This window comes from Sciurus vulgaris, assembly GCF_902686455.1.
Source record: "Sciurus vulgaris genome assembly, chromosome: 15".
Taxonomy (NCBI): domain Eukaryota; kingdom Metazoa; phylum Chordata; class Mammalia; order Rodentia; family Sciuridae; genus Sciurus; species Sciurus vulgaris.
This window is the reverse complement of record NC_136476.1, coordinates 26,028,706-26,052,849: the sequence shown is the minus strand read 5'-3', so window position 1 is coordinate 26,052,849 and position 24,144 is coordinate 26,028,706. Positions and strand designations below refer to the sequence as shown.

General features: G+C 35.9%; 2 protein-coding genes across 7 annotated transcripts in view; one reads left to right on the top strand and one right to left on the bottom strand.

Moving 5' to 3' along the window:
* KDM4C (lysine demethylase 4C) overlaps positions 1–24,144 on the bottom strand; it is a 381,526-nt gene that overhangs the window by 150,153 nt on the left and 207,229 nt on the right. For 4 of the 6 annotated variants that reach the window (XM_079113015.1, XM_079113014.1, XM_079113016.1 and 1 more), the window contains 4 exons: positions 19,050–19,243; positions 15,275–15,513; positions 12,683–13,002; positions 10,925–11,033 (listed from right to left, as the gene is read on the bottom strand). In XM_079113015.1, coding sequence (XP_078969141.1) covers positions 10,925–11,033; positions 12,683–13,002; positions 15,275–15,513; positions 19,050–19,243 — 862 coding nt within the window. Of the gene's footprint in view, positions 1–10,924; positions 11,034–12,682; positions 13,003–15,274; positions 15,514–17,229; positions 18,321–19,049; positions 19,244–24,144 lie in introns of those variants that run through there. The other 2 variants (XM_079113018.1, XM_079113019.1) reach the window with 2 other exon arrangements.
* Positions 7,040–10,910, top strand: LOC306644877 (polyubiquitin; the record flags this gene model as incomplete). The annotated part of the gene is made up of 2 exons (XM_079112148.1): positions 7,040–7,044; positions 10,293–10,910. The coding sequence occupies 2 exons, from the start codon at positions 7,040–7,042 to the stop codon at positions 10,822–10,824; spliced, it is 537 nt and encodes a 178-aa protein (XP_078968274.1). The 3' UTR covers positions 10,825–10,910.

Below are 24,144 nucleotides of genomic sequence, written 5' to 3'. Positions count from 1 at the left end.
CAAAGGGGAAATATTTATCTTAAGAGATGTACCTATACCTTCATTATTCCCTTTTATTTTTCTTTCTTTTTTAATTGTACTAGGGATTGAACACAGGGGCACTCAACCACTGAGCCACATCCCCAGTCCTATTGTTTTATATTTTATTTAGAGAGGGTCTCACTGAATTGTTTAGTGCCTCACTTTTACTGAGGCTGGCTTTGAACTTGGGATCCTCCTGCCTCAGCTTCCCAAGCCACTGGAATCACAGGAATGCACCACCATACCTGGCACATTATTTCCCCTTTCAATGAAAGGGCAAGGACTAAGGAGTTTTCTCTCCTATTAGATTTTCATGAAACCCAAGAATCTTAAGCATCTGAAAGAAACCTTGGTTCACTAATCCAAATTCTATTTCATCATATAGATGAATAAACATCTGAGATGAGCCTTAGAAAGATTATATGATACGTATCTCCAAGGCCAGAGAGCATTTATTTATTTGTTCATTTATTTGTTTTTCACACTAGAGATTGAACCCAGAGGTGCTTTACTAGGCTATGTGACAAGCCCATTCTATTTTTTGTTTTGGGTAAGGATCTTGCTAAATTGCTGAGGGTGCCTAGATAACTTGCTGATGCTGGTGTCAATCCTCCTGCCTCAGCCTGCCAAGTCACTGGGATTACACCAATATAACAGGCCTAAATAGTCTTTAAAGGCCAAGAAGAGACCACAGCCAAGTCTCAGTGTGCCCACCATAAAACAGTTTCATGTGCCTATTACCACCTGGCAAAATGAATACATTATTAACACTTTAATATTTGAAATAGTATCTGTGTATAATAATTTTAAATAGTTTTTTTATGTTTGAATCCAAAACACATCATTATCAGCCACATGCAGTGATTCATTCTTGTCATCCCAAGAACTTGGGAGATTCAAACAGGTGGATGGGGAGGTTCAAGACCAGCCTTGGCAACCTAGTGGAGGCCCTAAGGAACTTAGCATGACTTTGTCTCAAAATTAAAAATGGAAAGGTGACATAGTTCAGTAGTAAAACACCCCAAGTTCAATCCCCAGGAAAGGAAGGAAGGAAAGAAGGAAAGATACCATTATCATATTTGAATATATTCACATAATCCTTAAAATAAAAGAAATAAAATTAAGGATGACCAATCTGAGTCAAATTGGTCTGAAAAGAGGGAGTTAACAGCACTGTAAGTGGGGAAGGAGCAAAACTTTCCCCAAAACATGTATTTAATAAAATGAAGCAGCCAATTCTAGATTCCAATTCCTTACATTTTAATTCTAAATCCTAATTGTAAGCACTGCCCTTTGTCTGAGGGACAAATGTAAAGAGCTCAAGAGTTAGCTACTGCCAGGCATGGTGGTACACTCCTGTAATCCTAGCAACTCCGGCAGCTGAGACAGGAGGATTTTAATTTCAGACCAATATCCTTAATGAACATCGACGCAAAAATTCTCAACAAAATTTTAGCAAATCGCATACAAAAACATATTAAAAAGATAGTGCACCATGATCAAGTGGGCTTCATCCCAGGTATGCAAGGTTGGTTCAACATCAGGAAATCAATAAACGTAATTCACCATATTAATAGACTTAAAGTCAAGAATCACATGATTATTTCAATAGATGCAGAAAAAGCATTTGATAAAATACAGCACCCCTTCATGCTCAAAACACTAGAAAAAATAGGGATAGTGGGAACATTCCTTAACATTGTAAAGGCCATCTATGCTAAGCCCATGGCTAATATCATTCTAAATGGTGAAAAACTGAAAGCATTCCCCCTAAAAACTGGAACAAGGCAGGGATGCCCTCTTTCACCACTTCTATTCAACATCGTTCTTGAGACTCTGGCCAGAGCAATTAGACAAACCAAAGAAATTAAAGGGATACGAATTGGAAAAGAAGAACTCAAACTATCCCTGTTCGCTGATGACATGATTATATATTTAGAGGAACCTGGAAATTCCACCAGAAAACTCTTAGAACTCATAAGTGAATTCAGTAAAGTAGCAGGTTACAAGATCAATGCCCATAAATCCAACGCATTTTTATACATAAGTGATGAATCTTCGGAAAGAGAAATTAGGAAAACTACCCCATTCACTATAGCCTCGAAAAAAATAAAATACTTGGGAATCAATCTCACAAAAGAGGTGAAAGACCTCTACAATGAGAACTATACAACACTAAAGAAAGAAATTAAAGAACACCTTAGAAGATGGAAAGATTTTCCATGTTCTTGGATAGGAAGAATTAATATTGTCAAAATGGCCATACTACCTAAAGTGCTATACAAATTCAATGCAATTCCAATTAAAATCCCAATGACGTACCTTACAGAAATAGAGCAAGCAATCATGAAATTCATCTGGAAGAATAAGAAACCCAGAATAGCTAAAGCAATCCTTAGCAGGAAGAGTGAAACAGGGGGTATTGCAATACCAGATCTTCAACTCTACTACAAAGCAATAGTAACAAAAACGGCATGGTATTGGTACCAAAATAGAAAGGTAGATCAATGGTACAGAATAGAGGACACGGACACAAACCCAAATAAATACAATTTTCTCATACTAGACAAAGGTGCCAAAAATATGCAATGGAGAAAAGATAGCCTCTTCAACAAATGGTGCTGGGAGAATTGGAAATCCATATGCAACAGAATGAAACTAAACCCATATCTCTCACCATGCACGAAACTAAACTCAAAATGGATTAAGGACCTCGGAATCAGACCAGAGACCCTGCATCTTATAGAAGAAAAAGTAGGTCCAAATCTTCACCTTGTTGGTCTAGGATCAGACTTCCTTAACAGGACTCCCATAGCACAAGAAATAAAAGCTAGAATCAACCACTGGGATAGATTCAAACTAAAAAGCTTTCTCTCAGCAAAGGAAACTATCAGCAATGCGAAGAAAGAGCCTACAGAGTGGGAGAATATCTTTGCCAATCATACTTCAGATAGAGCGCTAATCTCCAGAATCTATAAAGAACTCAAAAAACTCTACACGAAGAATACAAATAACCCAATCAACAAATGGGCTAAGGAAATGAATAGACACTTCACAGAAGAAGATCTACAGGCAATCAACAAACATATGGAAAAATGTTCAACATCTCTAGTAATAAGAGAAATGCAAATCAAAACCACCCTAAGATTCCATCTCACCCCAATTAGAATGGCGATTATCAAGAATACAAGCAACAACAGGTGTTGGCGAGGATGTGGGGAGAAAGGTACACTCTTACATTGCTGGTGGGGCTGCAAATTAGTGCAGCCACTCTGGAAAGCAGTGTGGAGATTCCTTAGAAAACTCGGAATGGACCCTCCATTTGACCCAGCTATCCCACTCCTTGGCCTATACCCAAAGGACTTAAAATCAGCATACTACAGAGATACAGCCACATCAATGTTCATAGCTGCTCAATTCACAATAGCCAGACTATGGAACCAACCTAGATGCCCTTCAATTGATGAGTGGATAAAGAAACTGTGGTATATATATATATACAATGGAATATTACTCAGCCATAAAGAATGATAAAATTATGGCATTTGCAGGCAAATGGATGAAATTGGAGAATATCATGCTAAGTGAGATAAGCCAATCTCAAAAAGCCAAGGGACGAATGATATCGCTAATAAGTGGAGGATGACACATAATGGGGGGGGAGGGAAGGGTTAGTGTTAGGGTTAGAGTTAGGGTTAGGGAGGGGGGGCAAGTATGGAGGAAGGAAGGACTGTATAGAGGGTAAAGAGGGGTGGGAGGGGTGGGGGGAAGGGAAAAAATAACAGAATGAATCAAACAACATTACTCTATGTAAATTTATGATTACACAAGAGAAAAAAAAAAAAAAAGGGTTGGCAATATGGCTCAATTTTAAAGCATCCTTGGGTTAAATCTCCAGTACTACACAAATAAAAGTCAGTCACTGTACTAAAAGAACAGTGATACAGTGAGTAAACAACAGGATATATTATTCAGAAAATACCACAGGAAATCCCAGAAGAAAACAAAAGTTCTAATATAGAGAAATCAGTGGGTAGTTCCTCTATTGGCAAAATATGCTGAGGACCAGGTTTAGGATTAAATTGCATTATAAACACAACTTTAAAAGAAAGAAACGTCATAGTAACACACACCTGTGATCCCAACTACTCAGAAAGCCTAGATAAGATCACAAATCCCAGGCCAGCATGGGTAGCATAGCAAGACTCTGTCTAAAATTTAAAAAACAAAAAACAAGGAAGAGGGCTAGGGATGTATCTTAGTGATATCTTATGTATGAGGCCCTGTGCTTAATCTTTAGTAAGAGACAGAAATGGGGAGAAAAAGAAAGTCCCATGTGGTAGCAGATTCCTGTAATCCCAGTGACTGAGAAAGCTGAGGCAGAAGGATAGCAATGTAAGATGCCTCAGCAGCTCAGCAGCTTTCCATTTTGAGAAATGGGGCGGGGGAGAAGCAGGGGAGAGACTGGGGATGATTAATCACACTGGGAAGGAACTAATGGGTGCATCCCCAGAGCCCCCCACAAAAAGAAGAAAGGACAAAGGAACCATTTAAAAAAGTAATCAAATACTGTCAGATTGAAACTTCTGAAATTTAACTTATTTAAACATGCTTGAATGTATACATTTTGTTCTTCAAACCAACTAAAAATATAGGTAAAGTATGTTTGTTATGGTTCAGATATTAGGTATCCCCCAAAACCTCATGTGTTAGAAATGCAAGAGGGTTTAGAGATGAAATGATCAAATTATGAGAGCCTTAACTTTATCAGTGCACTAATCCCTTGATAAAAATTAACTGGGTGTTAATTATAGACAGGAAGGGTGTGGCTAGAGGAGTTGGGTTGTTGGGGGCATGCCTATGGGATTAGTATTTTATAGGTCGTGAGGTGAGCTCTATTTCCTGGTGGGATATACTGAATCACTTTCCTTCCACCATCATGTTCTGCCTCATCTTGCTTGGGCTTTGAGGAATGGAATCAGCCATCTATGAACTGAGACCTCTGAAACTGTGAGCCTCAAATAAAACTTTTTCTCCTCTAAAATTGTTTTTTGTAAAATCTTTTGGTCCAAGTGATGAAAAACCTGACTAAGACAGTGTTAAATGATGGTCAAACACCAAAAATGATCTCTAATTGAAGAATCAATTTCCGTTACTTCCATCTCTATGTTTAAATATTTCATCTGTTTCTAAATGAATTATAATATTAATATAGACAGACTTCCAAAAAATAAATTACTGTAACATTGCTGGAAATACACTCTTAATCTAACCCTCCAGGCATGCAGACATTACAGAGATAGGAATCAGGTCTAAGCTGTCCTCAATTTCAAAGAGATGCTTAACAGCTCATTACAGTACTGCACTTGCTGAAGTGAAGACTCAAAGTTATTCAAACAATTTAGATCAGAGGAATCAGACCCATAACCATGGATTTAAACTGAATCTTTCCAATATCCAAAAGTGGAGATGGAGTCACCTCCACACTTAGGTAAAATACAAAAGATGGGTATCAGTATCTTTCAATCTTTCTGTGTTGTTTTGGAAATTACAAAATATTATTTGAAAGTTATAAATTAAAAACTTGGTTCAGTAACAATCACCTCTTTTGAAATCAGCCCTCAACATATTGCCATGCTATTGCACATTTACCCTAATAAATGTTACTGTAGGGTAGGAACACTGACCACTTATGACCAAATCTCACATTTTTTTACAGCACAAAATTGAGGCCAAAGAGAGAACTTGCCCAAAGTCAAAAAACCAATAAGGCAGAAAGCCAGGCCTCCACAGTCCACTGACCATTAGTCAACCAGATTCGTGTTCCACATGGGTTCAAAAGATTTTTACTTCTCACAGATCCCCGTAACAGCTAGAATGCCCTTTCCTTTTAAATTTGTGATTTGGAATACGACATCTAAATCTAAACACAGTCCTAAGGTCGGAAAATTTCACACTGAATTTCTCTCCTACCTTACTGCCCTTCCCCACTCAAGTATAAGTAACAAGCAGGAAAGTTCCTTTGTCCTCTACCTGTGCCTGTGGTCAGTTTTGATTTTCTTTCTTTCTTTTTTTTTTTTTCCAAGTTTGCCCTTAAGTAAGAGCATAAGCTGCTCTGAATCCAGCTTTGTGTAGCTCAGGGATCCTTGGGATCTTGGTTCCAACTGCCCTGACTTCATTCGTGTCCCAGAAAAAGCCACAGTCCACCTATCCTCTTCCTCTAGTTCCTTCTTATCATATCAATAACAGCAATAACAAATATCCATTAACTGTCAAACACTGTTATGAATGCTTATTTATTTATGTATTTGTTTCTGTATGTATATATGTTAGGTATTTATTCTTTACAGTGAAAGGGATCAAACCCAGGACCTTCCATAGGCTGAGAAGTGCTATGCCACTGAGCTACATTCCCCAGTCCTTCATTTTGCAACAGTGTCTTGCCAAATTGCTGAGACTGGCTTTGCACTTGAGATCCTACTGCCTCAACATCCTAAGCAACTTGGATTACAGGCATAGGCCACCATGTTCAGGACACACATTTAGTCTTTTAACCCTCACAACTCCATGACAGGTGCTGCCACAATCCCCACTTTGAACACACACATCAATCATGGAGCCATCACACAAATAATGGAGTGATGGAGCTTGACTAAGGTGCAGATGTGTAGAGATACTGTCCTTGATGCTGTTTTGCCTCTAAATGCATACATAAACGTGGTTTGTTTTATTTTATCCATCATTCCTAGCTGATTTGTAAATGGAGAGTTATCAGTAATCTATTCCACCACACTGACACTGCAAGTCTCAGTAAAACACTTCTTTGAGCAACATAAAAATCCATTATATATAATTTGAAGACTTGTCAGCATACAAAAGACAATTAAATCTTCCAAGTTAAATCTTTCAGCTAACAGTCTCCAAACAAACTTCACTCTAAGCACAAAATCTTGTCCACTGCAATCACTGTTAACAGGTGGAATGACTGAGTCAGAGTATCATAGTGTCTGCTGCTACCATGATGTAAGTTCTTCTGTATGTTAGCAGGACTTGCATTTAGGGTACAGTTGCATTAGAAACATCAAGAACCAAATAATTTAACCAAGGGGAGTGGGTGAAGAAAACATGAGTATACTGAAAGGAACAGCATGAAAAGCTACAAATTTTATATTGGAAACAAATGTAGCAAATAAATTTTTTTAAATGTTCAGAAAGAAATGCACATTTGTGTGCAGTATAAAAACTTCAAAGAACAATGAACCAAGAGGGCAGAGGAATTGCAGGAGTATTGGTGAAATGCATACTGAAAGGCTGGTGTCTGTGCAGGATGTCTATTAGCCTCATGTCAGTTCAGGAGAAATTCTGGTCAGTGTCAGCAAATTTAAGTAGTGCTGATGAAAACAAATGGGCACACTGTAAGTTCTTTAATTTTTAAAAAGCCCCAAATTGTTTCCCCCTCCCCTCAGTCCCATATCTTTCCTACTGTTAACCCTGTTCTTAAGGTATTTTCTCCATCCCAGGGACACACAAGCAACCAGCCAATGATGAGAATGGAGACTACAGATTAACACCAAACATCCCCAAAGTTCTGTCATCAAAAGAACTCAGAGAATCAGAACTGTGAAATATATCTAGACTCTCACAGTCTGACTAAATCTAAATATACAGATTACCTGGCTTATATTCCTATAAATTGTAACACTTCAAATACAGATTAACAGTCCTTCCATTTTGGGCCAAAAGGTGATTAAATATACATTTTTCCTTTTTGTATCATTTTCTCTTATTTCCGATATGGGGAGATGACCAATTCCTATCAGCCCAGAATCCAGATTTAGGCTTTTTAAAGAAGGTCATGTTCTTAAAAATCTGTGAATGATGATGGACAAATTATGTTGTGAATGATGTTAGACAAATTATATTGTTGTGTCCACTACATGTACAAATATGTAACAACAAATCCCACATTATGCATAATTATAATATACTAATAAAAAATATAGGAGAAATTACATCAAGAACAAAGCAAATTAACATATCAAAGCTTCCAAGATATTCGTTAAGCACTTCCTAAGACAATCAAGAGAGAATTGCTTGCCAGAAAATATTTCCAAGGTAGACAAACAGTTGAACCATATTTTATCATTTTATCATTAGAAGTATTACACCTAGAGTATAACTATGATGCTCTGGAAATAATCTCCATAGCTACAATGTATTTCATTCAGTTGCTTGACCATAATTCATTAAAACAATTCCACATTATTAGAAATTGAAAACTTAAGCTTTCAACTCTACATTCCTTTTGCAGCCTTTCTCTTGGAAAGTACACAATCCACCTCATTCACCAATAAGGAATAATGACTTCTGCTTGAAGAAGAAATTTCTCAGAGACCCTAATATAACTATGCTCCCTTATAAGAGGAGTGCAAAAGGAGCTAAGAAATTAGAGTAGAAAATTCCCCCAAGACTGTTGTTCTCAGTGAGCACCAAACCCACAGTTCAACCCATCCTATCAATGACAATATTCATTCAACTCCAATTGCACAAGCAACTTTGAGAAAAAAGGCTAAGGAAACATTCAAGTATTCAAAGATTTAAATAATTTACTCCAGGCTACAGATAACTCTCCATTGTCAGTTTAGGCGTGTATAAAAATATTTAGCCATCAGGAATATTCTACTTTTTCTATTCAGTTCTTAAAAATCCCAGAGGACGCCATGAGTCTTTAATAAATTAGAATGGAAAGGAGACCACTGCAAAAGCTACAATCATCAATGTTTCAGCAAAATATTTAAACTCAAACCCTTGAGACAACTTCGTTAACCCGATCCATTTAAAAATTTCGCAAGCTCTACAGATTGAAATCAGAAGTGCTCCCCAAGGAGAAAATCTAGGCTAATATAGGATGGCCCACATCAAAATAAACTTACTGGGGAAGCATGTGCATAGGAGAAAGCAACTTTCCTTAAATTTTAGTGTAGCCTGTTCAATGAAACAGGTGGTGACAAAGAAGGAGTATGGATATTAGTTTACTCAAGACAAATTTGTCCTTTAATTAAACTGACACTAGAGAAAAACAATCTGATGAACATGGAAATTAAAACAAATGTGGCGGTAAACACCTATAATCCCAGCTGCTGGGGAGGCTAAGGCAGAGGATCGTGAGTTCAAAGCCGGCCTCAGCAAAAGTGAAGTGCTAAGCAACTCAGTGAGACCCTGTTTCTAAATTAAATACAAAATAGGGCTGGGGATGTGACTCAGTGGTCAAGTGCCCCTGAAATCCCCAGTACCCCCAAAAAAAAAAAAAAAAAAGTTTCATTACTTCTATTACTGAAGCCATCTTTTTCTGACGTAAACATGTGTTACAAAAGAAGACAATGAATAAAAGGAAAAATATCTACCAATGATATAGACATACTCTGAAAAGTTTATTTAGACTGGGGGCTGGGGTTTCGGCTCAGTAGTAGAATGCTTGTCTAGCATGTGTGAAGCACTGGGTTCCATCCTCAGCAACATAAATAAATATGTTCTGTCCATCTACAACAAAAAATATTTTTTAAAAGTTTATTTATTCTAAACAAGTTTAAGTCGATATTGCATCCTCACAAACAGGTGACCATAATTAACAATTTGCAAGAGCAAAGGAGAATGAAGGGCTCTTTACTCAAAACCTGTTACATGGATTATTTTGAAATGGAAAAAATAAGGCCCTTAGGATGCTGAGACAAGGAAGAAGTAATAGGTCAGTGGTATGATTTTTAATTTGAGGCAACAAAAGACATTTTCACAGTAAGAAAAGTAAAAAAGGAAAACCACCTTAAACAAAAAAGTAAATGTTACATCTAGGAGGGATAACTTGTTATAAATAAAACTGCCTTATATCAAACCACATGCAACCCACTTAAGCAGAAAGTATGTTTCACTGCCTACAGGTGTGACAGGATAAGGAAGTGCTGCACACAGTTTCTTATTCAATGAAATTTACATGCTTTTAAAGGATTCCAGCTAAAAATAAAGACAGTGCAAAGAAACCTACAGCATGTTAACTGTATGCTATAACACCTTTAAAGAAGTAATTCGTAACTTCTAGAAAGTCTTCAGGTAATATCAGGAATTTTATGCTACAAAACATGAAGACTTTTACTAGTAATACCATAAGGTTATATGAAGCAAATTTGTATTCCTAAAACCCAAATTCCTTTTGCCTGGAAATTATTTTTACCTAATGGTACATATTTGCCATAGGGTTAAATTTTCTTTCCACTGAGCAATTTTTTACAAATTCCGTCGAGGCCCGTCGTTCTGTCGCCGCTCTGCTGTGTGCTGCCGCCGCCGACAATACAGATCTTTGGGAAAACTCTAACTGGCAAGACCATCACCCTGGAGGTGGAGCCCAGTGACACCATCGAGAATGTCAAGGCAAAGATCCAAGACAAGGAAGGCATCCCCCCCGACCAGCAGAGGTTGATCTTTGCCGGCAAACAGCTGGAAGATGGGCGCACCTTGTCTGACTACAACATCCAGAAGGAGTCCACCCTGCACCTGGTGCTGCGTCTCAGAGGTGGGATGCAGATCTTCGTGAAGACCCTGACAGGCAAGACCATCACCCTGGAGGTGGAGCCCAGTGACACCATCGAGAATGTCAAGGCAAAGATCCAAGACAAGAAAGGCATCCCCCCCGACCAGCAGAGGTTGATCTTTGCCGGCAAACAGCTGGAAGATGGGCGTACCCTGTCTGACTACAACATCCAGAAGGAGTCCACTCTGCACTTGGTCCTGCGCTTGAGGGGAGGTGTCTAAGTTTCTTTCCCTTTTCTTTTAAGCTTTTGACAAGTTTCATTGCACTTTTCTCTCAATAAAGTTCTTGCATTCAAAAAAAAAAAAAATATCATCAGCTTACCTTCATCACTTGTTGCCTGCTGCTTCACAAGAGTCATTGGGGATCTGGCAGGAGGCTTACTAAGTGGATGGCGCCAACTCTTGGCAGTTTTCGTCTCTCCCTCTATTATCTGATAATTGAACAAATATGGGAAACAAACAAACAAATTAAAAACATGTTTAAAACAAAAAATGTAGCTCAAAATGATTTACAAAAACTTAATTATCAAAGCACCTTCTGCTTATTTACCTCTTAAGGAATTTGTTCATTAAAAAATGTAAAGTCAAAAGAAAGAAGAGACAGTCTGTTAATTTTTAACAACAAATCAGTTCACTCTCCTGCAGCATCTTAAAAAGCTAACTGGAGTGTGGGGTACACATATTGACCCTAAAATAAATTTTGCATTTGGCAAACTTACAAAAGACCTTTTTAAAAATTAGTCTAAGTTTAGAATTATATACTCACAAAATAAGGGCTCTGCTATTGAGTCACCTTTACATAGTTCCTATGGGAAAAACTGGCAGGTGAGTTTGCTTTCTATCCTTAGGAAATGCTACCAAGGTGAGAATGTATACTTGTTTCCACCCAGAAATGAGTTACTCTTATCATATACACAAAGGACCTAATGAGAAATCAAAGATAGTATTTTTTTAATGTTACACAGCTGAAATTTTGAAGCCATCTAAGCTTTATTCAGTGAATGTTACTTTCAAACTTTTCTTAGCAACCTTTTCAAATAAATCTGGCTATATTTTTCATGTGTTTTTTAATAAATACTCTTATGACAACTCAGTAGAATACATAATCCAAAATTTGACCCAATTAAATTCATCATATTTATCATATTCATCATGCAGGGTTATATATTCTTCTGAACAACATGTTGCCTGCTCAAGCAACTGAGGCTGTCCTCATGCATGCACCTGAATTCCACAATCAGGGTGGTGGATCAAAAGAGGTTCTGAATGCTGACACAGATCCTGTCCTAGCTTGCCCAATCAACTCCCAATATTATTACAGAAACTGCTTTTGCTGAAAGTATATAATATTAACATTGAACAAGAAGACCACAGAAACATGGAGGCATTCAAAAACACAACATGGGGGACTTAGTAATCTAGGGGCCTATTAACTTTTCTGGGAGGTCAAAGTTCTGTTTTTCCCCCAAAGTGGGCAGGACCAAAAAGCTTGCCCTGACATTAGGATTCATACTTGAAAGAGTCAGAGGAAAAAGGGACCAGGTATGCCCTAATGTTAAAACAGAAGCTATGGAAAGCTTAGTCGCAGAGATAACGACTTGGCTGGAGGACGGCAGAGCCTAGAAGGTGAATTCTTCCCAGCCTCATTAATAGTGCAGGTAACAGACCATTCCCTGCCTTGACTGTATCAATATCAATGTGATCGTGATTCCACATGATAGTTTTCCTAGAAGGAAGTATTGGGGTAAACTGGGAAAAGGGTACGTAGGATCTCTCTGTACTATTTCTTATATACCCACATGAATCTACAGTTATCTCCAAATAAAGACGCTAATTTCTAAAAATATAAAATTAAACTGTAACATGTGGGCAAAATCTCTAAGCTCCGAATTATCACAATGTAAGCCAGAACTCAGAGAATGCCTACCTCCCAGTCACTGAAGGAAAATTATTAAAACCCAAAAATGTAAAATGTTATTTATTTCTGCCCTAAAGCAAAATTTCAAAGCACAGCATGTTGTTTTCAGAAAACAAGATCATCATACAACGAAAACAGTAAAAAACGGATATTGCCACATACACTGGGGACTTTGAAGCCATTTCTCTCTTCACTGAGGATGGTGGGTATTTCTCCAGGTTCAAGGCCACTCCTGTGGCCCTCCACATCACTCTCTTCTCCCTCTGTAAACACACCATAACTCTCTGTCACTGAGGAAGTCGACTCAGGTGACTTTTGCCATGGAAGCTTAGGTGGATCTAACTCTTCAACCTCCTCATGCCCACTAGACAATGGTATGGAGTCATCAGGCTCTTTGGGCACAGAGGGTATAGTTATGGCACCACCTTTGTCACCCTCAGTTTTTATTTCCTCCATTATAGATGTACTTGAGCAGCTGTTTCCTAAAGAGAAAAACAAAAGTCTATCAATAAACCCTGCCTCTTATTTATTTATTTATCTACTTATTGAGCCGAGAAGGAGGTATCAGGGATTGAACCCGTGGATACTTAACCACTCAGACACATCCCCAGCACTTTTTTTTTTTTTTTAATTTTGAGACAAGTTGTCACTAAGTTGCTTAGGGCCTCATTAAATTGCTGAAGGTGTCCTTGAACTTGTAATCCTCCTGCCTCAGTCACTTGAGTCACTAGGATTACAGGCATGAGCCACTGAGCCTGGCTTAAACTTTATAACATATTACTAGGGAGTACAATTGTTAAATTATTCCCAACTGATTTTATTTTTCCAACTTTCCCTTTCAATTTCCATAGACAAAATTATGAAAGGTCACCAAATATCATGCTGACTTCTTAGTTGTTAGGGTGAGAGCTTGGAAATTGGCAGAACACCTACTAACAAAACAAGGGATTAAAATGAGGTTATACTAAAGGCCAATACCAAAAGCCAAAGCAATTATAATAATTGTCAAAGCTATAGCAATTTGAAATCTGTCAAAAATAAGAATTATATCCTAATATATGATGCTATGAGCCATTATTAATGAAATGTTCCAGTTCAAACCATGTATATAAATGACACACATAAGGTTATAAAATCCAATACAAATTATTTCCTACACTAAGCCTACACCATACACTGACAATATATAAATATATAACAAGAATAAAATATTACAAAGTATTACTCTTCCCCTGACATACCTGTTCTCTCTCTCCCTCCCTTCCTCCCTCCCTCCTTCTCTCTCTCTCTCTCTCATACACATACACACACACACACACAGAGCATGATTTCCTCCTATTACATACTTTCTCTGACATTGAATATATCCAAGTCTTCTACTTAAGTTCTCTTCCAGGTCTCAAAACCTGGAGGGCAAAATGTAATAAACCACACAGAACTAATAAAACTAGACACCATCAGCTAAATCTTCAAGCAACTCACAAGATTTTAATTAAGTCCTGTGTAGAGGAAAGCATGTTGAAGGATAATAAAGAAATATCCATATGCATTGTAAAACTGTCTTCTTTGCATTTGTTGCAATTTCCTTCCTTACTATCATGACCTTCCTAACTTCTTATTCTTCACAACTCAATCCTGATATTGGGGCTGGGGAGATAGCTCAGTCGGTAGAGTGCTTGCCTTGCAAGCACAAGGCCCAGGGTTCACTCCCCAGCACCACCAAAAAAAAAAAAAAAAAATCTGATATCATCTAAGCCAAGAAATCTGAACTGTCCACCTGGGTCTTTCTGTGGATAGGCAATTCCCCATGTCTCTCTACCAAGCTATGTACTATACTGGATTGTAACTGTATATTTATCTAGTTCTCCTCTGAAGTATGAATTCATTCAAAACAGGTCTATGAACTCTATTCATAAGATGGAATTCAAAGATACAAGGCAAAGGCAATGAGGCTGAAGAAGCAGTCAAGAAGTAGTTAGTTTGGGATTATATAAGGGCTATTTGGGATTATATAAGGCTACAGATGAGTCCAACTGAGAGGAAGAAGCAGAAAAAAGAGATTAAGAACGTCCCACAATTGAAGGATTTACAGAATGAAGGGACTGAGGGGAAGATAGGAATTACCAACTAGATTAATTATTAAGGACAAAAGCCCCAACCGATATTAACAAGGCAAAACTTTAATGCAGTTTCAGAGAGATATGCTATTAAAGGAGGGTTGGAGGTAGTGGGTGTGGCAAAGTAGCTGAGACTTTAAAATGAGTACTGTAGTATACAGAAATAGTCTGGGGACTATATGTACCATTTCACCAGGTTGACTACTTTTGTTGTTCTTTTTAAAACCTTAATCTTTATTTTCTCCTTTAAATTAAGTTGAAAGCTGAAAATCTGCAAAGAATTATCTATAATTAGTTTTTCTCTGCTTCATGTGAATTCAAGGGATGTTTTCCAAATGTATTTTATGTTGTAAATTGAGTTGCACTAAAAAAAAATTTTTTTTTTCACATTTTGGAATTTTATTTTTTATTAAACTAAATAGACACTGCTCACAATTCCATTACAAGATGTAGTGGTGCCTGTGACTTTTATTGTAACAGTACTCTGGTTTCGTGGATGAGTAACCATATAACTTCAGAGAGTTCATTAATGAGCTGTGGGCAATTAAGACATCTATCCTACTAAACACAGATTTAAGGCATAAGATCATCAAACACCTACTACTTATAGGTGAAACATAATCAGACACTTTCTCACCTGAGACACTGATATTATTCGATAAATTCTGATCCATTTGCACTCTGGTAGCAAGGGTCTTGTCTTCTGAAGGTGCTTCTGTGTTACTCAGCTTTGCTGCTTCTTCCGGTTTTTCACTGACCTTGAGGTTCTCTGTACCTACATCATGGTTAGGGTCCTCTGCCTCGACGACATCTGTAGACACCTCCTCATCCTCCTCAGTCTTAGGCCTTTTAGTATGAGACCTAGTGCACTGGAAGCTATAATCAAGAAAAGGGGTGGTCAGAGAGAAAAGTTTGTGAATGATATGAAAAAATACATGCCAATACACATGCTGATGTACATTTGCTTACAACTGATCACTATGCAAAGACAATCCTCACACTGAACCTGAATATTAATCTTAACAATTTTAATACCAATTAACTAAACATTAAAATTCAAACAATGGTAAATAATTGATTAACCACTTATGTAAAAAAGAATCACTGTTAAAATATTATAGCAACAGTTGTAGGGTAAACAGACAGTAATATTGTATTGTCTATTTCAAAGACCTAAAAGAAAGTTCTCTGAATGTATTCACCACGAAGAAATGTTTGAGGAGACAAATGTTTGCCCTGATTTGAACCTTACACAATATACACATGTATGAAAATACCACATAGTATCCCATGAATATGTACAATTTTTATGTTTTTATGTATCAGTCCAAAAATTAATGTAATTATAAAATTTTTAAATAAATAAAAGTCTGGAAATAAAAACAAAGCAAAAAATGATGATATGGGGGAAAATGAAATCAAAACATAAACTATTATTTAGATAGTGATAAAAGGAAGAAAAATCATAGCTCTCATAAGTAAGTTGTAAATTATTCATATTTCAATGTGAACTAGTGACCATTTTCCTGAGTTTTCTATATTTCTCAGGCAAGTATAAAATTGTTCAGATTAAACTCCAAATCATCAAGAGCATATTCAATGTCTTTTATCAACTTATTATTTTTTGGATTGGACACTTTTCATTTAATTCCACTTTTAGTACTCTCCAAGGCACTTCAGAGTCTTGTCATATATGTATCTTGTATATGATATAATATATCTAACAATTAGGAATAATCACAAATCACCTCAAAGTAGCTGTGCCCCAAAGCTAAGCACTCAAACACATGCTTGCAGGTACTATAGACACCACAGACTAAGAGGTGTAGAAAGCCAAGGAGGGCAGAGATGTGAGTTAAAGGGAATAGCCAGGAAAATCCCATATAAATTAGCTGTGGCTACTGCTAATGGCAGTAACCGTAGTGGTATCATCACATATCTGTAATACCTTTAGCTATTAATGATTTGGAATTTAATCTGAACAAATTTTATAATTGTCTGAGAAATACAGAAAACTCTGGAAAAATGGTCATTAGTTCACCTTAAAATATGAATAATTTATAACACATTAATAAGATCTCTAAATTTTCTCTTCCTTTGTTCACTATCTAAATAATACTTTTAGTTGTCAATGGACCTTTATGTTATTTATTTATAAGGAGGACTGAGAATTGAACCCAGTACCTCACATATGCTAGGCAAGCGCTCTATCACTGCACTACGACCCCAGCACCATGTCATCACTTTTATTAAGAATTCATGTAGTGGAAAATGTGGAAAATCTCCACAGTATGAGAAATGTAGGACATGTAAAATATGACGAATGATATCTCTTTGATATTTCAAGGAATTATTTCATTTGTTGAACTTCCCTAAATAGAGCATTATTGAAGGAAGATCACAATCTCTTTGTGTCATAGGTTAAGCAAATTCAATAAGCCTCTAAACATTAGTTTTCTATCTATATCCATTAATTATTTGAAACTACTGAAAGATGTTTCCAATTTGTTCAATATCAAAGATTTAAGTTCTCTATCAACTCAAAAAACTCACTGTTAGGCTGGGGTTGTGGCTCAGTGAAAGTGCACTCACCTAGCATGCATGAAGCCCAGGGTTCGATCCTCAGCACCATATAAAAATAAAATAAAGGTATTATGTCTACCTACAACTAAAAAATATGTATTTTTTTTTTAAAAACCCACTGTTGTTAACAACTAGGAGACAGGATCATATAGCTAAATGAAGTATTGCTTTTTGTCCAGTAAAGAGCACTTCTCAAAATGTTCTACTGCTATTTCTACTGCCAAAATTGACTATTCCCACCTTGCAAAGCTGGCTTTTTTGATAATATGGATTAACACATTTTTCAAAAGGAACGGAATCTCTAGTATTGCTTAAACCTTGTTTGAAGGCACCCATAATAAGTTAAACATAGTTAAGTTATAAACATTTTAAATAGCAACACAACACACATAAACACATACCCACATGTGTTAATACTTACCATTACCACATGGGAGGCACTATGATACTCTCTTTAATTTGCTTTCTGTTTTTAAAATGTGGATCCTGACCCACTAAATTAAATTTAAAAAAATAATACTGTGAAAACCACTGCTCTACACTAAAGGGTAAAAGAGCAACACCTGAGTTTTTAAACCAGCTACTGGCTAGTTCTCTGCCTCAGGATTATCTCTTATAAAATGTGGAAGTTGGACTCCTTGTTGTTAAGGTTCTCCACTCACTACCATTCTAAAATAGCAGAAGATAAATGTTAGGGGGAAGAAAAAAGAGTCAGAAAATAAGCATTAGAAGTGTGGGCAAAGATTACAAATAACAGTGTTATTTAGTTAATAGCAAGAATGTGGAAACATGCTACAGGCCCAAATATGGGAGATTAGTTAGATACATGCAGGCATTAAAAAATGTATTATAGAAAATCATTTAATTACATGAAAAAAAAAAAAAACACTCACATTACTGGTAATCAAATTGTTAATAAAGGATGGCCCCAATTTTGGAAAGGTATATAATATATAATGAATATATATGTAAAGGATATATATAAAATAATAAGACTGATTATCTCTGGGAAGTGAGGTTATGGGTGATTTGGGATTCCTCCATTATTCTTTTCCTTATTTTACAAATGTTCTCCAAAGCTCAAATATTACTTTTACAATCTGAAAGAAAAACAATGAGCAATATTGAAGAGAAAAAATTAAAATAAATCTGAAAAATAAAAGAAATAAAAGGTAGCCGCTGAAGGACCTGAGCAACATAGCACATACCCTATTCAATGGGTTTTTAAACAGCTGGATGCCCACAGAAGACCTAAACTTGTGAAATGGCCCTGGCCACAAAAACAGAATGGAGAATACAGCTCAAAAGAACAATCAAATTACATAAACAAGACACATTCTGCTTTACATTCTATGAAGGGTAAAACGACATGCATAAAAAATAAAGTAAAATAAAAGCATCTAGGTAAAAAATGTATATCAGATGTCTGACAAATAAAGAATATTATTACTAAAGTCAGAAAGGAAACTAGTAGTAAATGAAAATGTCAGAAATCAAGTGAGTGAAATGATTAAAATATGGATTTTTGCACAGGAACAGACCAACATTGAAATACATTTGTGTGCAGAGTCTAAGAAGCTATACATTGGTAAACAGAGACTTCAGAAATATTCTCAAATGCAATGTACACATCTTCCTATATTTATTATACATACCAAGAATTTTAAAATCACCTTGCCTCAAAATTTCAGTAGGATACTAAGCAAACTTAAAATAAGTAAGTTTAAGAAAAAAAAAAAAAAACCTTGAAGACACATGGTCACTGACCCATTTTAATTGAGTAACCACTAGAAGTAGGATGAGTTAGCAGAGGAAGCAGGGATCATTACCTCCGGGATGCTTTTCTTACTTTCCTCCTTCTCTGCAGCCATGCTTTTACCTCAGGGGTGGATTCTGGAGTGGGCTTTGTGTGATCAATGGTGTATATATCCTTTCCTTGTTTCCAAAGCTGGTATCTGTCTGGCTGAAATTTCCTCACAAAGATATCCATAGAAATTTTCACCATGTCTTTTCTGCAAGTACACTGAAATATGAGCAAACAATTTCAATGAAATTTGCAATGAAACATTTTCCTAGAATATAAAATCATATGAAGTCAGCACTTTAATGTACCATATGTGAATATTTAGTCACTACATAAATGAGAATGCTTTACATTTTCAAACACTTAGTGGGGTAGAAAACCAAATTCTTCAGAAAAAAGGTGAGAACACATATACTCACATTTATGAACAGGAAAATAAAATGTGAAAATACTTTGTACACTTCATAGGGAACTCTATACCAGGTAAAACTCAAAGATCACATGCTTGAAAGCCTGCCTACAGCTGAAGGATCAACCTCCCATAAAAAGCATGCATCAATGAACTGAATGCTCAGAGTTCTGCAAGTCTGAAAACGTGGTGCTGTGGTTGGGGAGTGTTCTGAGTGTCCCCCAAAGGTCCACTATGTTTAAAGGGAGGGTCTCCAGGGTGGTACTGTTAGTAGGTATTGGAATCTGGGAGGTGAGGTTAAAAGGGAGCTCCTCAGGTCACTAAGAGTATGAAATATTTCTTGTATGTTCAGTTTAGTAGTTCCCTTGGTAGTTCTTGTGAAAGTCTTGTTATAAAAGAAGCAGGCCTGGTCCTACCTATGATCTTTATTTCTCCTCCTATTGGAGGTATGACTAGACTGTTGGCTCCTACATGTGCTCCTGCCATGATATGTCACCATCTGCCACCCTCACGAAAGACCAAACAAATGGGGCCTGGTGATTTCAGACTTTGAAATGCTAGAACTTTTGGTAGGTTAGTTCCCTCTAATATTTCATTGTAGTACAACAAAGGTGATTAATAAAACAGAGCTGTAGAGTTGTCAACAAAAAGTTTGATTAGAATAATTTAAACAAATGAGATGAGATAAATTTTCCCTAAGATAGATTTTAATTATATTTTATTTATTAACAAATAAACTCTCATGATGGAACCAAAAATTAGGGAGAAATGAAGTCTCTTCTATATCACATCAAATATAATATCAAATCTCTAAAAACAACATATAAAACAGATCCAATGGAAAGCAGAGGATTAAATGAGAAGTTCAAAGAAAAGGTTATTTTGAATTCACTACAGCCTTGATATTCATGACCACATAATCACATCTTGTAAAACAAGTTTTCCTATAAAGACTTCACACAAGTTTAATTAAATTGAGGCCAGTATTCTAACCATTAGGGCAGATATCACCTGAAATGGCATTAAATAGTTTCAAAGATTTCACTGCTAGACCTTGACAAATCTTCACAAACCTGGTGACTAAATGGTATCCTTGACACAAGTCTCCCTATTTTAGTGATAAAATTATCACTTCCATGCAAATTAATTTCAAAATCTGATTAATTTCAAGCCTCAAGCTTATCTTCATGGAATCCAACATTAATGGACAATCTTTTTCTAAATAAATAAGACATATGAAACAGATTCAACCAAGCACCTCACCACAAACTGGAAACAGAGATGTGGCCAGCCAGGAAAGATTTATGTAGGGCCCTCCTGTATGACAGCTTAAATGTACATGAATTTCCCAGAAGACTGATTAGGATCAAGAGAACTGCATACTAGCAACATATCTAAAATGAACTTTGTCAACTACAAACACACATTCTATCACTATCAACTCGTTGATACCATGATCTCCCACTCTGCTGCATTCACAGTAAACATCTATGATAACACGACCCTTCCACTCCCCAACATGCTTAGTCAACATTTCCTCATTCCTCCTTATTCCACCACCCATAGAAATTCACCTAGTCACCATGTACAGTTAATCCTTCCTCTGAAAAGGCTCCTGCATAAATTCCTTCTGCCAGCATCCTTCCAACCTCACTGTCAGACTTTAAATCCTAGTTTAAAAAAAAACAAAAAACAAAACTAACTTATTTCCCTGTCTGTAGCCTCTCCTAGCATTACTCCATCTTTATAATGATTACTTTAATCTCCCTCAAACAGCCTGTGAGCATTCATTTTTCAGTTCAGTATGATGCTGTGCCTTTAGAATAAAGTCTAAACTTCTGAGTCTGGGATTCAATGCCTCCATGATGTGACTTCATCAGTGAGATTTTCAGGTTTCCCTCCCAATGCAAAGAATGAATACTCCTCTCCAATCCAAATCACTGGACCAAAAGGTACCCAATGCTTCCTTTTCTCAGCACATCTACTATTACCACAATGGTATAGTAAGGTATAGTAAGAAAGGAGCAGAGACTTAATTTATGCTATATCTTTAACCATTATTTAAAAAAAAAAAAAACACTTTAATAGAAGAAAATGTTATATGGCTACTTCTATGTAGTTTCAGAAGACACGAGGTAATATCCACTTGAATTTTAAAACTGAAGAATAATTTTCAATACATAGGGTGGGGAGTGTTTCTTGTTTAAAAACAAAATTTCAATGAATTTCAACAATGAATATATCATAGCCAAGAAAAGGTTATGCCCAAAATTTAAATTTCTGAAGTTATACAATGTGCCCAATCTGTAGAATAAATTAGATTTATTGAAAACCACAAATGTAGATGGATGATGGCTAGCTAATGTTGGCTACCTCTTCTTTTGGAGATTTTAAAATGTCAAAATGAAGAATGTATTGTTGTCTTCTGGTGATGGATGAGCAGTTAGTGTGTACAAGCCTACGCTTTCCTATCCTATCTTTTAAATCTAGGACACTGACCTTTGGAATAACCACTGTAATTGGTTAACCAAAAAGACTCATACTTTAAAAAAAAAAAAAAAAAAAAAAAGCAAACTATTTACTCTGTTTTTACATGAAATTCAAATCAATAATTTAAAAAGTTGGTTTGAAACATTATACAATTTAAAATCAAATTCTAACCCCCACACCCCCAAAATTATTGCTCTTGAAAGGATATCAGCTAATCATCTTCAAAGCACAATCCAATTGCTACATTAAATACAAACTACATTCAGAAAGATGCGACTGTTCTCTTGTTTAACCAACATAGCAAGACTGCCTGGCAACCTCCCAAAAATAATGTATGAAATTATAAAATACCAAATAGTCAAAAAAATTACCTTCATTGGCTTGGAGAACCCAACAGTTTATATAAGTTGCCCTCTGAAGAGTATTTCATATTTCATTTATTAAGAACAAAAAGAGAAATTTTATATTTCCTAGTTTTCTAACAACTTTCTTTTGCTAGATGGTAAGACTCAGAACATGTTGCCATGTTATTAACTGTTAATTATTTTAACGTTAAATAATAATAAAACACCGCTAAGTGTTAGGCATAGTAATCTCTTATTTAACCAGGAAGGCAACCACTGTTGGTAATTAATTAGAGACTAATTAGGCCTAACATATCATTTCTTTTTTCTATTTGTTTTTTTTAGTTATACATGACAGTAGAATGTACATGTATCTTTTTTTATTGTACCAAGGATTGAACCCATATACTCTCATAATCACATTTGAAACTAATCAAATTTGCAAACTTCAATAAAAATATATATTGAAATTTAGACAATTCTATGGGTAAAACATAAAGCAATTTTTTAACTGTAGAATGTAGGTATTAACTTGGCATAACCATAATGAGTCTTTCTTAGCTAGATCCTGTAACCAACCAATCTACAATCTACCCTTTATTCTTCCAGGGTTGCACCTCTTTGATTGCTTCATAATCTTTAACTCTATCCATTTGCAATTTGGTCATATTCAAAACCATGAATACTCTTCTAGCCCATTCTCTACATGTATAGAGATAACCTCCTGGTGATTCATTAGAATTAAAACACAGCGTTACTATTTACATACTAGTACTCCTGAATATTCATTTATATTCCACATCTACCAAAACTCCCAACCCAATATAAACAGTAGATTTTCACTGCATTATATCAAACTCAAATGATGAAAAGATCCAGTTCTTCTGGAAATAGCCGCATTGTTAAGTCATATAAATTGGAAGGCCTCCAGGAGACCCAAGACTGCTACACTTGTGATCTAGTTCATTCTCATTTTAAATGTGAAGGAGAAAAAATACTCCACAATACAATCAAATTGATAATTTACAAAGAGGATCAATTAAATTATTAGAAGCATGACTAACATAAAAGGTTACTATTAAACATCGAATAGAAACAATTTTATAAAATGGAAGCACTGTGCTGGTTAAAGCCTGTACATACTAACAGATCATAATTCCACTATTTGTTATCAGTACCCAAGCTAACAAGATATCACAAAAATTATTGAAGGAGTTTTGTTCCTGAAATGTTCACCAGATAATCAATAATGAATGAGTACTTTATATACTGTTAAACTCCAAAGTTAACACAACATTGATTTATTTCATCTGTATACTATTTAATTTTTCTTCAGTCACACACTTACCACCTATACAATTTTGGAAGAAAAATATTATAATGATTCTAATTTACATGAATTATATTAACATAGGAAACTGAATTTTCAAAGTACAGATTGAATTTTGGTGAAAAATATTTTAATTGCACTTTGATTTCCTGGGATGCGTTTCATGTACCATTTAAGGATAAATAACAAGCCAAAAACAAGCAATGAAGAAAAGACAGCCTGTTCAACAAATGGTGCTGGGAAAACTGGAAATCCACATGTAGTAAAATGAAATTAAACCTCTATCTCTTACCCTGCACAAAACTCAACTTAAACTGGATAAAGGACCTAAGAATTAGACTAGAGACCCTGCACCAAATACAAGAAAAAGTATGCCCGAATCTTCTTCATGTTGGTTTAGGACCAGATTTTCTTAACAAGACTCCTAAAACATAAGAAATGAAAGTGAGAATCAATAAATGGGCTAGATTAAAACTGAAAAGCTTTTTTCTCAGCAAAAACAATGAATAATATGAAGAGAGAGCCTACAGAGAGATACACGTACTTC